Source organism: Leptodactylus fuscus, chromosome 7, assembly GCF_031893055.1.
Source record: "Leptodactylus fuscus isolate aLepFus1 chromosome 7, aLepFus1.hap2, whole genome shotgun sequence".
Classification (NCBI taxonomy): Eukaryota; Metazoa; Chordata; class Amphibia; order Anura; family Leptodactylidae; genus Leptodactylus; species Leptodactylus fuscus.
Genome location: NC_134271.1, coordinates 60678961 through 60695985, shown reverse-complemented (window position 1 = coordinate 60695985; position 17025 = coordinate 60678961). Strand labels below are relative to the sequence as shown.

Here is a 17025-nt window from a genome sequence, read left to right as displayed (position 1 = left end):
GACATGTTTGAATAAATACTGAATGTTGACCTTTCCTCTTGCCAAAGGGTGCGATTTTCCACAGGTCACTGTCACACTGTGTAAGGACACCCCCCTCCCAACTGGTAACGCCCAGTTGTCAATTAATGCATACATTTGCTAGCTGGAGTTGGGATTGTGAGTAAAATATTGGTCATTTGTCTATACAGACCATTTTGTCTGGTACAGTGTCCTGGACTGTCCCTTAAAAATCAGGCCGGTGCAACCCTATTGTTTACTATTGGTATCTATGCAAACAATATACTACATGGGACACAGCAGGAGAGGTGACAGGGCCTAGTGGGGGTGACTCCACTAACACCATTCCTAAAAACAACCTCAACAAACGACATGACTGACATCTTTCCCCTCTCAGTGGCAGCCATACTATAGTACAAGTCACCTCATAATCTTCTCAGATAATGGATGTCAGATGGGCACAACTGCCCTCCCAAACCTGCTGCCATTACCCATAGATACTAAGTAGCAGCTTTCATTCCCACAGCCTCCCCATCCCTAAGCATTCAGCTTGCCACATATTGTACACAGCGCATATACAACTTTAGAAACCAACGGAAGAGAAGCAGTAGTCACCAGACAGTAGAGAGCGCCACTGAGCTGCCCTGAGGCTTCCTCACCACACACAGCGCCACAATACACAATCCTGCCCTGTGCCGTGTTCACACTGCTTCGGTTTCATAGACGTAAAGGGCAGGCAGCCGATCACTTCCACTTGCTGTACCTCAGACCGTGGGCGCCGCCATCATCCCAGAATTCTTTTAGGGTTTTTTCAACATACTTTATTGATCCCTAGTGTAGCGACGCTACTGACTTCCGGATTGAGCGGAAGTAGCGTCCATCTTTGTACACCCAGGTGGTGCGGTCCTTGTACGGCCATGTTAGCACACCCATCATCGCTTATGTAAAGTTTAGTCATGGTAAAATCCAGTCAGTAATAACATATTTAGGTTTGCAGACTGTACAAGCAGACCTTTGTGTCCTGCAAGCTGTTGCACTAGTTATACAGTGTAACTCACCTTACTTATTAGCCAAACTAGGTCATAGCTGTACCCCCAACCCTAAAGGGGCCGTGTGAAAAATGTATTTCTACTTGTGCACTATACATTCATCAGGAGGGTCCGCATAAATGGTTTGTTTTGTAAATAGAATTAGATTTTTTTTGTAGATTGGGAGAAAAACACGGGGAGAACAAACACACTCTTGCAGATGTTCCTGGCAGGATTTGAACCCAGGACGTCAGCGCTACAAGGCTTCAGTGCTAACCACTGAGCCACTGTGTTGCCCTGGGTCCTGATAAATGTATCTAGTAGTAGTATGTATCCTTTTCTTTTCCCTTCTGGTGGTTGCAACTCTCATTCTACAAATTAGAAGTTAGACTATGAAACAAACACAAGTAATAGACTTTATATTTCATTATATTTTATTAAAAAGAACCTTTCACGCAGTGGCATAACTAGGAATGCTGCCCCCCCCACACACACACACACACACACACACACACACACAAACCACATTCCTGCGCACGCTATTACGCCTCATAGTGGCCCCTTCACACAGTATTAAGCACAATAGTGGCCCCCTGCACATAGTATTATGCCCCGTAGTGGCCCCTTCACACAGTATTATGCCCCATAGTGGCCCCTGCACACAGTATTATGCCCAATTGTGGACAACCCATGAACAATTATTATACTCTGGGGGTCTTCTCTTGTCACCGGCGGCCATGTGCAGTCGGCTTTGCCCTAGGCCCAAGGCCTAGAAGTTTGAAGCCAGTGTAGGAAGAAGACGCGTGAAGAAGCCGTTCCTGAAGAAGATAGAGGCAGCGCTGGAGAGTTCTCTCACAGCATTGGGGACGCCACCAGTGCGGATTTGAGTGCTGGAGCCCGCCACCAGTGCTGCGAGAGAACTCATTTGCATACCAACGAAAACCGGGATCTATACCGAACGGTGGCGTGGAGAAGACATCTAAAGGCAGATGAAGAATAGCCTTTCTTAAGGCTATTCCTACGTATTAGTCACAGAAAATTGGCGGTGTTATATACCGCTGGAAAGCCAACAGTGCACTATATACAGCACAGTGTCGTCTTTCCCAATCTGTGCCCTGGGTGAAGAGCTATCGGTCCCGGTACCGTAGCTCTTCACAGTCAGAAGGGCGTATCTGACAGTCTGTCAGGAACGTCCTTCTGCACAGCAGTGCCTATAGCGCTGTACCATGTGAGCAGGGAGGAATGCCCCCCTCCCCTCCTGATAATACTCGTCTATGGACGAGTACTGTAGACAGAGGGAGGGGGCGTTCCTCCCCGCTCTCACAGTACAGCGCTATAGGTGCTGCTGTGCATTAGGACGTACCTAACAGACTGTCAGAAACGCCCTTCTGACTGTGAAGAACTATGGTACGGGCGCTTCACCTGGGGCACAGATCGGGAAAGCCGACAGAGCCCTGAATTCAGCGCACTGTCGGTTTTCCATCGGTATATAGAACTGCATGTGCCCAAATCCATGAAAGGTCCTCTTCAGGTAGCTTCTTTAGCTTTCCATAAAGGAATGTGTCCAGGAAACAGCCATATACACCCAGTCAAGAGATGTTATTAAAGGCTTATGAGGAAAGTGTGCGGGCTTCTTAAAGGGATCCTGTCAGTCAGACACAATTTTTTTTTTTTAAGTACCACATTGGAATAGCCTTAAGAAAGGCTATTCGTCTCCTACCTTTCCTTGTCTTCTCTGCGCCGCCGTTCGCCTACAATCCTGGTTGTGTGCTCAGACAGCACTGGGGACGGCCCCAGTGCTGCGAGAGAACTCTCTCCAGCGCCGCCTCCTCTTCTTCAGCAGCGTCATCTTCAGCCTCTTCTTCCGGTGATGGCTTGTAACTTCTAGGCCTCGGGCCTTCGGCAGAGCAGACTGCACATGCCCACAGGCCACGAGAAAATGGCTGCTTGCACAGGTGGCGCGGAGAAGACGACGAAAGGTAGGAGAAGAATAGCCTTTCTTAAGGCTATTCCGACGTGGTACCTACAAAAATTATGTCTGACTGATAGGATTCCTTTAAGCCCTTACATGAAGCCACCAATATGTCAGCAAGAACGACTGCACTATCAGCAATGTGATCCTTCTATTGTATAACCTTACAGGAAACACATTCATGTAACAAGGGATGGAAAAAGAGGAACAGTTTCCACCTCTTAGTTAATGTGATCACCCTGTGTTTATGGAGGAAGATGAGGAACTGGGTCAGAGTCACTATGGTGGAGGAACTGGTACTCCTAGACTGGAGGATGAGGAAAAGGAGTAGGAATACTCACCCATGGATGTAGAGAGGTATGATATGTCACAGGCACAGCCAAGGGAGGAGGCTGACTCTTATTTCTTCCAAGATGATGATGATGATGATCTCAATGACCACGCTGACGAAGAACACCAACCATGGCAGGCCTCTGGGTCCATGCATATGCTATTAAGTATGGCAGGCTGTATGCTCTGCTACTTACATAGTGACAAGCGTATTATTAGAATCAAGCAAAGGGATGAGTACTGGATGGCAGTCCGCTTAGACCCTCGCTTTAAAGACAAACTTATTTTTTAATTATTTTTTTGTAATATAACCGCCATGTGTGCCTAAAAAATCTCTAGTTATTGCAGTTTGTATATACAGAAATTCTACAAGACCAGAAACCAGGATTTCCCAGCCATCAATTGTTGTAAGATTGCTTGTACGTCACTGACTTATCAATTAATTTACCTACAGCAGCGCCCAGTTTTTTCTTTGTTTTCTGCAAGTTAAGCTAGCATTTCTTATCCTAAGATATCTTTTCTACTCTACTCAGAACCACTTCATCAGCGTCTATGCACTTTCTGCACTTAGTATCTGTATATTCACAAATACCCAATGGTGACAATTGTACTAGGCAAGCCCTCTTACCACTTGTGTCTCCCTATTTCCTCACAGATTGTAAGCGAAGGACACGGCCCATCACTACCTGTGATATCCCATGTCCGTTTCTTAGGCCACTTATTGGCCTCAGTGGTCACATAACCACTGAGGCCAATCAGAGGCCTAAGGAAAGGGATATTGGACGTCATAGTACAGTAGGGACTTCCAGCAAAACAAGACAGCAGAGCAACAGGTCCGGACCATGCTGGAACACACTGGAGCATTAGGGTTCAGTACATTTTTTTCACCTTTCCAGCCTAATATGACAATCTATTAATGGTAACAACCTATTTAAGTTTATTGGAATGAGAATACTGGGTGCTCATATTTCCCTGATCAGTTTCAAAAAGAGAGCCGACAAGCATTAGTGGGTTGCAGGTCAGGGTCTGTTCGGGAATATAGGAAGGAGAATATAAAGGAATTAAACAAGTGAAGACAATTATCTGTTAAAGAGATTTATCAGAAGGGGTAAATTCAGACATTGTATTGTAGTCCATTAAGTCAACATTCCAACAAGACTTCTTGTATCCTACTTCCTACATGAAAAATCAGTCAGTGATGCTTTCAGATATTGGTCTGTCATTGTTCTGTGGTTTACTGCAGTATATACTTCCAGTTTAGATAGTGGCAATGTAAGGACCTGGCATTCAAGCACCTTGTATCACATCACCGCCGCACATTAGTCTTCTCAACCTGCATCCTCATCCTTTTTAAATTAAAGGATTGTTGATGTATCAGGATTTTGCAGCTGTGTTTTGACTTTTGGTCCTATGATCAGCACCCACTGCTTCAGAGACATTAGAAAATCCTTGTTCGCTGTAAAGAGGACAGAATATATCTGATTATAAAACTGCTCTTCCCTGTCTCCTGAACCACTTACATGACACAGATTCCCGAGCACTAAAAATACTGTTTATCTACAGCACAGTTGTCAAACACAAGGCCCATGGGCCATAGTCAAGTAAACACAGATTGGTTGGGATCAGAAGAGGATTTATCAAGTAATTGCTCTTTCGTTATTTTATTCAGTTTCCTCTGCATAGTCAATTTTTTCCCCAAACTCAAATACATACAAGGAGAATCTGTTACATACATAAGTAACTTTTCCAGTTCCCGATTCACTTTTCCTATAACAGGGGGTCCTTGATAAGTAAGTGATGTGTACAGCTGCACAAGAGAGGCACCTGCACGAATCTTCTGAAGAGCATCTAATCCACAGCCGACACCGCCCACGCCAATGATTGGAACTTTACCTGAGTGAAAAAAAGAAAACACATCAACCTCTGGGAGCAGTAGGCAATAATGATCCATACAACCCCATTCACAGGTCTCACCTGAGGTCAAGGCATACATTTCTCTAATAGTTTCTGTTGACATGTCTCGAAGTGGAGCTCCACTCAGTCCACCTGTCTCTATACTAGAAGGATCCCTTAGTGTTGAAGGGCGGCTTATTGTGGTGTTGGTGACTATCAGACCATCAATGTCAAGCTGCAGATAGGTTAAATAATATTTTTTTTTAAATAAAATGCTGAATTGTGATATACAGCAATTACTTCTACTTTAATATATGAGCAACAAGAATGATGATATTGTATCAATATTACTTACCAAATAAACTCAAATATATTTGTTACCTGTGTCACTACATTTGCAATGTCCTTTTTATCCTGTTGGGACAGATCAGGTGCTATCTTCACAAGTAATGCAGGCCTGTGTTCATGAGGCAGTGCGTTCCGAGCATTTACCACCTTCAGAGAAACATTATATCTCTGTGTTACTATTGCAAAACCTTTAGGTATCCTGACAAAAATACTGCATTAAATGCCATAGTGTTCACCATCTTTATAGCTGAACAATAGTAGATTTCTAAAGGATTTCTATTAAAGAGAATCTGTCAGGGCGATTTGGGGCAATAAATCATCCACAAGTCCTTACGGACTAGGTTTAGGTTTCAAATCACCCTGAAATAAAGCTATCTGTGCCTGCAATAAAAATAAAAAAGCTTTATGTTTCCCCTGACGCTGTACTCTCCAGAATGGAGCAGTTCTTCACTGAAGCCAGAAGAGTACACCTCGGCTTAAGTGTGCATGCCCCGTACCTCTGGCACTTGTGCAGCGATGCCAGAGTGTACATCCTTAGCTTCACTAATGAACAGTACAGACACAAGGAGAACCAGAGATGAGTCTGATGAGACTTGTTAGACTCATCTGTAGCCGATTATGAAGGTTTTTTTATTTTTAAATTACAGATGGTTTTAAAAAAGAGCGATTTAGGACACCAAACCCCAGTCTATAAGGACCTGTGAATGGTTCCCTTTAATAAATATATCTAATGTTTGCTAAGAAGCATAGATCAGTATATAATATTGGTATGTGCGGGTGTTGAAATATATTTAATCTAAAAAGCTACAATTATATGTCTATACTTTCACATGATGAGCATTTACAGAAGCAATACAGAGTATAAATAAACCAAATATATCAGCTAGGAGTTATTACTTCAATCTATTTCATACCTTGGCCAGCAGATGGTGCAGTTGTTCCCTGCCTTGAAGAGCTCTAAGGCCTGGGGTGTTTGGGCTTGACACATTGATAACTAGGTAATCAGCCAGGGGTCCGAGTTCACGAACTCCCCTTGTGTAATCTGCTGCTGCATCCTCCGATGTTTTATTTTTACCCAGGTTTACACCCAGTGGCATTCCCTCTGAGAAAGAAAGACAGAGGGGTATATATATTTTACTTACTATATTTTACCGATCAGCCTATCCTTTTAATATGAAATCAGAACATTAAACGAGTTGTCTAGTAATTTGAGCAACACGTGTGCACACAGATCTGGCCCAGGGGTTCAGTTGTCTGCCACAAATGCCACACAGACGGAAGTCCTGAGCCTCATGTAACCACTGAGAAGAATCAGTGGTCACTGGAGAGGGACTGGTGATGTCACTCACATGTCACTGGTTCCTTACCAGTCACTGCTGAGGCCACTGATTGACTATGATTTTTTTTTTTTACATCTCCCCAGCAACCCCAGGGGTTGCATCAATGCACGGACAACACTTTAACCTCAAAAGTGAGTGTGCTGCCTGATTTTGAGCTATTTATTGTATGTAAATAGTTGATTTAAAATCCTACTGGTTGGTCTCGAAAACAGACACAAGTGAATAGCTTACAGTCCTATGAAAAAGTTTGGGCACCCCTATTAATCTTAATCATTTTTTGTTCTAAATATTTTGGTGTTTGCAACAGCCATTTCAGTTTGATATATCTAATAACTGATGGACACAGTAATATTTCAGGATTGAAATGAGGTTTATTATACTAACAGAAAATGTGCAATATGCATTAAACCAAAATTTGACCGGTGCAAAAGTATGGGCACCCTTATCATTTTATTGATTTGAATTCCCCTAACTACTTTTTACTGACTTACTGAAGCACAAAATTGGTTTTGTAACCTCAGTGAGCTTTGAACTTCATAGCCAGATGTATCCAATCATAAGAAAAGGTATTTAAGGTGGCCAATTGCAAGTTGATCTCCTATTTGAATCTCCTCTGAAGAGTGGCATCATGGGCTACTCAAAACAACTCTCAAATGATCTGAAAACAAAGATTGTTCAACATAGTTGTTCAGGGGAAGGATACAAAAAGTTGTCTCAGAGATCTAACCTGTCAGTTTCCACTGTGAGGAACATAGTAAGGAAATGGAAGACCACAGGGACAGTTCTTGTTAAGCCCAGAAGTGGCAGGCCAAGAAAAATATCAGAAAGGCAGAGAAGAAGAATGGTGAGAACAGTCAAGGACAATCCACAGACCACCTCCAAAGAGCTGCAGCATCATCTTGCTGCAGATGGTGTCACTGTGCATCGGTCAACTATACAGCGCACTTTGCACAAATAGAAGCTGTATGGGAGAGTGATGAGAAAGAAGCCGTTTCTGCACGTACGCCACAAATAGAGTTGCCTGAGGTATGAAAAAGCACATTTGGACAAGGCAGCTTCATTTTGGAAACAAAAATTGAGTTGTTTGGTTATAAAAAAAGGCGTTATGCATGGCGTCCAAAAAGAAACAGCATTCCAAGAAAAACACATGCTACCCACTGTAAAATTTGGTGGAGGTTCCATCATGCTTTGGGGCTGTGTGGCCAATGCCGGCATCAAGAATCTTGTTAAAGTTGAGGGTCGCATGGATTCCACTCAGTATCAGCAGATTCTTGAGAATAATGTTCAAGAATCAGTGACGAAGTTGAAGTTATGCCGGGGATGGATATTTCAGCAAGACAATGATCCAAAACACCGCTCCAAATCCTCAGGCATTCATGCAGAGGAACAATTACAATGTTCTGGAATGGCCATCACAGTCCCCAGACCTGAATATCATTGAACATCTGTGGGATGATTTGAAGCGGGCTGTCCATGCTCGGCGACCATCTAACTTAACTGAACTTGAATTGTTTGTCCAAAATACCTTTATCCAGGATCCAGGAACTGATTAAAAGCTACAGGAAGCGACTTGAGGCTGTTATCTTTGCAAAAGGAGGATCTACTAAATATTAATGTCACTTTTCTGTTGAGATGCCCATACTTTTGCACCGGTCAAATTTTGGTTTAATGCATATTGTACATTTTCTGTTAGTACAATAAACCTCATTTCAATCCTGAAATATTACTGTGTCCATCAGTTATTAGATATATCAAACTGAAATGGCTGTTATAAACACCAAAATATTTAGAACTAAAAATGATTAAGATTAATAGGGGTGCCCAAACTTTTTCATAGGACTGTAGCTGTAAGTGTGTCACTGCCATCTGAGCTTTCACAATGAACTACTCTCTGGTAACAGCAAAGCAGAATTCTGAGTTTTAAGATGTAACTGGAGAAGGAATATGACTCAGGATGAAAACAAGACAAAAAGATTTTATGTGAAATTCAACTGTGGGCTTTTGGAAACTGTTGTTAGCAATCATATATTCCCTATAAGAAATCCATTAGGCATCAAGATTTCCTAACCAGATGTAAGTGTCTTCTGCTTTCCTGTCCTCTGCAGAAGTCGTTGGCGAACCACTTCTATGCCATGACTGTTAAAGCCATATCTGGAAAGAAAAATATTATTTAATTGATAATTATTTAAAAAAATAAACTAGATAGAGCATAATTCACTTATTTTGGAAGAGTGATGTGTCTATTATAGAGATAAGGTACCACACTGCTTGGCATGGCATTGTTATAACAGACAGATGCAGTCCGCAATAAAGTGAACTATACATAGATTTATTCATTTCCCATAGTATTGTTTTATAAGTATAAATTCACATAGTCAGTTCCCTCTAGCAGAGACTGCAGATAAACATTACAAATACTGTCATTTATCTAGTCAGCAGAAATTATATAATTTATCACCACATTAAAAATAATGAACATTAGCTTAGGGTACGTTCACACTACCATTATTTATTATCCAAAAATTAAAGGGGTTGTCCCATCTCAAGGATTCTATCTATACTGGTAGCTTATGTAAATTGAAGACTTTTCCTAAATACATTGCTTCAGAAGCGCTGCTTTGTTTGCCTGTTATGTAAACTTATTCCTCCCATTGTTTACACAGAGTTACCATAACCATGGACCTGTGAGATAGGACAAATGACGTCACTCACTCACTGCTCTTGCCAGCAGGACAATCAGTATGGCTAATTGTACTTTGCTGATAAAGCTCTATCTGTTATCTCTCTATGTAAACACACAATGTCTAATGTCGCTTCTTCACACTTCTTCAGGAAGTGACAAGAAGAGAATGCAGGAAGACTGCTGAAACACTGAGATGGGAAAACCCCTTTAAACTATAAAGCTCCCTCCATCTGGTGTCTGGAAGATTAGAAAAAGAAAAGTTACAAAAGTAGTGAATGTTTTTTATATTACATTCAATGAGAGCGGTCACAGACAAAGCGGGCTCCATCATGTCTGTTACTCTACTACCGTTAATCTTTTTGTTGCTGTCATCCTATGATGGATGACAGCAACAGACACCAATAACATTAATGTGAATATACTCTTAAAGGGGGTTATGCCATTAGAAAGACTTATCCCTTATACACAGAATATGACTTAAGTGTCACATAGCTGGGAATCGAACTGTGACTGATGCTCCATTCACTTCTATGAAGCTACCATAAATTATAGTCAGATAAGCACACTGGCACTTCATTCACAAGGAGAACTCAGAGGAACTTTCAGACCCCTGATCTCCTTATCACTGTGGATAGGGAATCAGTGTCTCTAATGGCACAAACCCTTTAACATTGGTAAATAATGCAAAAGTGGTAGTCACCTATTAATAACAGCTTTGTCTTGAGGAAGGCGAAACACTCTAGGCTTCGGATTTCCATCCTGAGGGTTAGGGGTAACACTGCCGATTTCTACAAAACCAAAGCCCATTTTGAAGAGTCCATCTACAGCTTCTGCATGCTTATCAAACCCAGCAGCCAGGCCTACTGGATTGCGAAACTTGTGCCCTAATACTGTAGTCTCCTAGAAGTAAGAGCATGGTGGTTAGAAGGAGGAGGAAGGTTACCACTACTAATTTAGTCGTAACAAATACAATTTATTAAAGTTACTACACTTCTGTAATGAAACTATACTACAGTGGTCTTCAAACTACAGCTTTTGCCATAATTGAAGTGTTAGTTTTGCAAATGGCGAAGAGCAACATGTTACCTTAAGTTAGGTTCACACTACGGTTACTTAATGTCTGGTGCTCTCGTCCCTCACAGAATGAGAGCAACAAGCCTTACATGACAGATGCAGATGGAACCCCACTGACAGGTGTCTGTCTGCATTCAACCCAATGCAAAAAAAAAAAAGAGAGGTTTTTTCCGTCATGCTTTTTTGCTTTTCTTATTGAAAAAATAGTTGTGCATGCCGGACTTTTCCTTCTGTTATAATAGAAGTAAATAAACATGACAGAACACAGCATCCGTCATATTGTTTACATTAGTCATTGGGACCATAACAAAGATGGAGGAGGCTCAGTCCGTGTCCGTTGCTCTTCTACAGTTAATATCTATTGCTGTCATCCTATGACGGATGACAGCAACAGACATTAAAGGGGTACCGTATTTTTCGGACGCACTGGACTATAAGACGCACCTAGGTTTTAGAGGAGGAAAATAGGGAAAAAAAATTTGAAGCAAAAACTGGTAAAATATTTAATATATGGGAGTTGTAGTTTTGCAACAGCTGCAAGGCCACATTGACAGGTGACCCTGCAGCTGTACGGGGATGTATAGAGTGTTTTTTTTGCGGGGCCAGCTGTACTTTTTAGTTATACCATTTTGGGGGATATCTATTGCTTAGATCACCTTGTATTGAAAAAAAAACAGGAGGTGATTTAGAACTTTTATTTATTTCATATTTTTAAAGCTTTTTTTTTTTTTTTTTACTATTTTATTCCCCCCCGGGGGCTTGAACCTGCGGTCACTTGATCGCAAGTCCCATAGACGGCAATACAGTTGTATTGCCGTCTATGGGACATTCTGTCTATTAGTATTACGGCTGGTCATAGAGACCAGCCGCAATACTAATATAGCCGTGACAGGCCGGGGAGCCTCATTAGGCTCCCGGCTGTCACCCGAACAGTTCGGCTCCTGCGATATCGCTGCGCAGGAGCCGGCCTGCAACTTTACAGGTACGGGGCCGGTGGGGACCGGCCCCGGGGGAGAAGGGGCCACGGATACTGACCCGGCATCCGCTGTACTAGAGAGGCGGATGCCGGGGAGGGATAGACGCCGGGGCCTGAGACATCGCTACGATCCTCTGCCCTGCATGAAGCCAGCGGCGGGGGCACGGAGGAGCGGAATAGCATCACTCCTCCCGCTGCTGGCTTCATGCAGGACAGAGGAGCGCAGCGATGTCTCAGGCCCCGGCACCTGTAATGGCGTCTATCACTTGCCGGCTTCCGCCTCTCTATTACAGCGGATGCCAGGCGCCACCTTCAGACTATAAGACGCACCCTTCTTTTCCCCCAAAATTTTATCTTATAGTCTTATAGTCCGAAAAATACGGTATTCCCATCTACATAATTATTTTTTAATTTGTAGATGATTAAAAGTTAAACATTTTTGCTAATATAAGTAATTAAAAATTCTGCAGAGTTTTAAAGATTTTCTCTAACTTTCTTAGTGGTGACAGTCTGTTATCGTGATCAGTTGCCAGTGGATCCGACCACCAATGCAGAAACTTTCTAAGGTCAGAAAATCAGCCATGATTTTCTTTATTGTGGCTGGGATATCTTCTGATACATGTAGTGTCCCTGCCTGATAACCCAGCTACAATAAGAAAATCATGGCTGAGTTCCTGACAAGTCCCAGACCATAGAAAGTTTCTGCATTAGTGGTCGTATCCATGGCAACCGATCAAGATAAAAGACTGTCACCACTAAGATGGTTAGAGAAAATCTTTAAAACTCTGCAGAATTTTTAATTAATTATATTTGCAAAAATGTTTAACTTTTAATTATCTACAAATATAGATATGATTATGTACATGGGAATACCCCTTTAATAATGATAGTGTGAACACAGCTGAAGATCATTGCCGCATGTCTTAATGAGTTTATCTGTCCCCAAAAGTATTTTTCATACTGATGACCTATCCAGGACAGTAGTATATGACGTGTGGGAGTCCAACATGTGGGCTGTGCACAGATCAGCTGTACTGGCAGCCTCCAGGTGCCATAAGTTACATCCATGGATGGAGAATACATGCCGTTGTTCCTATTCAAGTAATAGGATCAGCACTTCAATTCCCCAGAACCACTGCTGTACAGTGAATGGGCTCAATGCCACTCCTATTACTTGAATAGGAGCAGCTGCACACATTCCCTCTCCATTGCTCCAGCTTACAGCGCCTGGAGGTTGCTGGAACAACTGATTTGAGAGGGGTCCAGTTGTCACTACACTACTACAGTTGACCACTACAAATCACATATTGAGGACCTGTCATGTGGATAGGTCATCAGTATGAAAACTCCATTTGGTGCTGGAAAACCCCTTTAATGACTGGTTCTTCAAATTCAGCAATCAATATGGCTGCCTGATTCTGATGAAAATAACAGACACACATTAAAAAATAAACGTCCCGTTAAATGCGTAATTGTAACTAGATTAATTGATAGATCCTTTTAGGTCTGCTCTGTTGGGGGCAGCTATCATACAGTGAATGCCCTTTTGCTGTTTAGAGTATTGGAGTTTGAATTAGCCTGAAAACCTCTGCCTGTCTGAATACGGCTAAGGCTACACAGCGAAACTGGCAACGACTCTGATGCACAACAATCGCGAGGTCGTCCTGCTACCCCTTCTCTCATGTCAGTGAATGGAATCACATTGTGACCCCTGTGCTGTGACTGCAACTTCAGGTCAAACATTTTGCAACTAGAATTCGCTTTAACAGCACACTAGGGGTCATAATTCTACTCCATTCACAAACATGAGAAAGAGTCGCAGGACAACCTGCGATTTTTGGTCACATAATGGGAGTCGCAGCCAAAAATCGTAATGTAGCCCTAGCCTAAAGGTTCATGTTGCTCTGTACCTCTGCCATACTTTACACTGCAGCTCCGCCTGTGCCAACCTACCCACATGTATACTGAACTGTGTTCATACCAGATGTTGTGAGTTATGCTGTGCACATTGTGGGATCAACCCAAGAGCTGCAAACTTTATCGACAATGTATGAGCCTGTTCAGGTGATACCACTCTCTGCAACGTTGGCATTAAACATTTTTCATAAAAATGTTCATCTCCTTTTACAGTAAGATAGGAGGAAAAGAGGAGTCCTCCCCCTCCCAGGATAATGAGAGCATCTTTCAACCGGCGCTGAAAAAGAAGGGAAAAAAGAACATCAATTCACTGGATACTGTGTTACCATTGTTTTATTTGCATAAGAATAAATGGTGATTTTCATGAAAATGGAGCTACAATGCAGAATAAGAAAGGCATCTTTGGAAAAAGTGTAGAAGTGGCCCTACAAGGGACTGTCATTAGTTTGATACGGATTTTCCAGTCCTGGAATTCTGTGATAGATTGGTATGGGCACCAATGTTAGTTTTACCTTTGATAAATCTGTTTTGGTTCCTTAGGGGGCGTTCACACTACCGTCGGTGTCCGACATGTAGTGTCCGCTCCTAGTGTCCGCTCAAAATCTGTCACGGACACTAGGAGCGGACACTAGATGTGTCCGTGACACCTGTCATTCACTTGAATGGGCATCGGGTGCGTTCTTTTGCACTCCGTGCCCGTCCTTCCCTGTCCGCAAGAGAAGATGTCCGACTTCTCAAGCGGACAGAAAAACCCTGCATGCAGGAAAGGACGGGCATAGTGTGCAAAAGAACGCACCCGATGCCCATTCAAGTGAATGACAGGTGTCACGGACACATCTAGTGTCCGCTCCTAGTGTTCGTGACAGATTTTGAGCGGACACTACATGTCGGACACCGACGGTAGTGTGAACGCTCCCTTACTATTTTATTTTTCTGCTATTACTATTCAGTAGACCTAATTATTCATTATGTGTTAAAAGATATCTTTTAGAATTTTGATCCTCTTAGCTGTATATAATTATTGATTTAGGTGATTTTTGTGGCCAATATTGGCATTTGTACTGTTTAACGTTACCTCTAGCACTCCCATTGAATGAATGGAGCAGTGCATTCCTTGCCCATTCTCCTGATCCTTCTATCATTCTAAGCAGTTGGTTGGACCCCTTCTGATTTGCAAGTTACAAGTAGACTCTGGTGTAAACGTGGCGCATCTAGTTAGGGCTAACATTTTTCAACTTACTAGACCTGCGGATATGGCTTCGCATATAAAAGGGCATGGCATCAGTGTGTCATTTGTTAAAAATGTGCCAAAATAAATCTGTATCGGTTCCTTACCAGTTTTTCTAAATTTTTCTGCTAGTACTATCTAGTAGACATCTGCTGTCAACTTCTGGCATTAGAACATGTTCAGATTGGGGTAATTTAACTCCTAACATGCCAGTCAATTGCAACTGCAGTATAGGAGCAAATACAGAAATGGAGAGGTGCTTCCTCCATGCTTCAATTGGGGCCCCATCAACTCCATAAAATGAAGACTTGAAGGCTTCAAGCTATTTTTGTGTACCTATTAGAGCACACATATATACTATTAGAGCGTATATATATATATATATATATATATATATATATATATATATATATATATATATATATATCACTGTGTGTTGTTTAGATGATCAAACATCTACATATCCTCGTATTAGGCTGGGTTCACACCAGTGTTGGCTCTCCGTACAGGGATTCTGTTCCACTCCACATTTTTTGCCCTTTTCGAGCGGAAACCACGCGGACCCCATTATAGTCTATGGGTCTGCGGAAACAGATTAAGTTTCCGTTCAGGGGATCCGCATGCGAACCCGACCCCCTGAATGGACACCCAAATGTAAACCTAGCCTTATAGCATTCTTCTCAACTGTCCCAGATTCAGCAGGACTGTTGAGAAGTTCGGGTGCTGTCCCGGGCAGCAGGAGGTATGTCTAAACTTCAACATCACTGCATTGCACATGCTGCCAACAGCAAGTGCTGGAGAGAACTGAAGGAATAGGGCGGAGTAATTTTTTTTTCTTTGTGCATTTTACTGTGGGGTTCACAATAAGGGAGTTTATACTGTGTGGGGGCCACCAGGACGAGCATCATAGTGTTTGGGGGCCAGCAGAATGGAGCATTATAGTGTTTGGGGGCCACCAGGACGAGCATTATAGTGTTTGGGGGCCAGCAGAATGGAGCATTATAGTGTTTGGGGGCCACCAGGACGAGCATTATAGTGTTTGGGGGCCACCAGGACGAGCATTATAGTGTTTGGGGGCCAGCAGAATGGAGCATTATAGTGTTTGGGGGCCACCAGGACGAGCATTATAGTGTTTGGGGGCCAGCAGAATGGAGCATTATAGTGTTTGGGGGCCACCAGGACGAGCATTATAGTGTTTGGGGGCCAGCAGAATGGAGCATTATAGTGTTTGGGGGCCACCAGGACGAGCATTATAGTGTTTGGGGGCCAGCAGAATGGAGCATTATAGTGTTTGGGGGCCACCAGGACGAGCATTATAGTGTTTGGGGGCCAGCAGAATGGAGCATTATAGTGTTTGGGGGCCACCAGGACGAGCATTATAGTGTTTGGGGGCCAGCAGAATGGAGCATTATAGTGTTTGGGACTGCAACAAGAGGAGCATTATACTGTGGCCCCACAAATAACTTTTTATAAAGAATTAAATATAACATTAAGCGTCTTCCAGTTAATTTGTTTAAACTTTTTATTTTAATCCTCCCTATGGGTTAAAGGAAATAATTGGAATATACCTTTAAAAATTAACTTAAAAAAACCAAACTATAATTTGTCCTGCAGAACAAAGCTCCTATATATAGCAGGAAAGGTGATGAGAAATAGCTGGGATTCATGTCTACTGGACAACGTCTCCATAAATAAGCTCTCTAGATATTCTAGACATCTCAAACTAGGAATAACCTCTTCACATGACAGACATGAAGGCTACATATTCCAGCATGTCCCATCCATTATTGGCATGTTATTCCAAGGTGGCTACCGCAGAGACTGTTCCTAAATGCAGACACTACACATCACACAACAGTCCTGTACACACGCCAAGAAGCCTCTGGAAAGTTACCTTCACATGCGTTCCGAACATCTTTACTTCCGGAGGACTGATGCGTCACGTGATCGGATGTTCTCTCCGCGGCGCCATGATTGATAAGGGCAAGAGCTTGTAGGGAGGACTGGAAAATTAGTGCTCGAGGATGGTGTGTGTCTTACCGCCAGATTTTTTTTTAAATATAGCGCTAAATAAAACGCAGACTGAACTAAGGTCTTCTTAACGTGTGGAAAATAATGGCATAAAATGAGGGAAAACTTGGTCTGCAAGCTGCTGATTCCAGCTAGTGAAGTACTTGGACCCAGATTTAAAGGGATTTTCCCAATCCATAGGCTAGGGGATAACTTTCAGATCAGTGAG

The 17025-nt window shown here is 42.6% G+C and overlaps 2 protein-coding genes across 4 annotated transcripts in view; both read right to left on the bottom strand.

The window, feature by feature from the left end:
* DHX38 (DEAH-box helicase 38) overlaps window positions 1-824 on the bottom strand; it is a 42909-nt gene extending 42085 nt beyond the window's left edge. The window contains exon 1 of one of the 3 annotated variants that reach the window (XM_075282006.1): window positions 761-824. The gene's annotated coding sequence lies outside the window, so the exon portion shown is untranslated. Of the gene's footprint in view, window positions 1-612 lie in introns of all 3 variants that reach the window. The other 2 variants (XM_075282007.1, XM_075282008.1) reach the window with 2 other exon arrangements.
* Window positions 825-4438: 3614 nt separating this feature from the next.
* On the bottom strand, window positions 4439-16707 carry DHODH (dihydroorotate dehydrogenase (quinone)). The gene is made up of 9 exons (XM_075281993.1): window positions 16681-16707; window positions 13623-13835; window positions 10292-10491; window positions 8977-9059; window positions 6483-6670; window positions 5602-5715; window positions 5302-5455; window positions 5061-5220; window positions 4439-4783 (listed from the first exon to the last, which is right to left on the bottom strand). The coding sequence occupies exons 1-9, from the start codon at window positions 16699-16701 to the stop codon at window positions 4702-4704; spliced, it is 1215 nt and encodes a 404-aa protein (XP_075138094.1). The 5' UTR covers window positions 16702-16707; the 3' UTR covers window positions 4439-4701.
* Window positions 16708-17025: the final 318 nt, after the last annotated feature.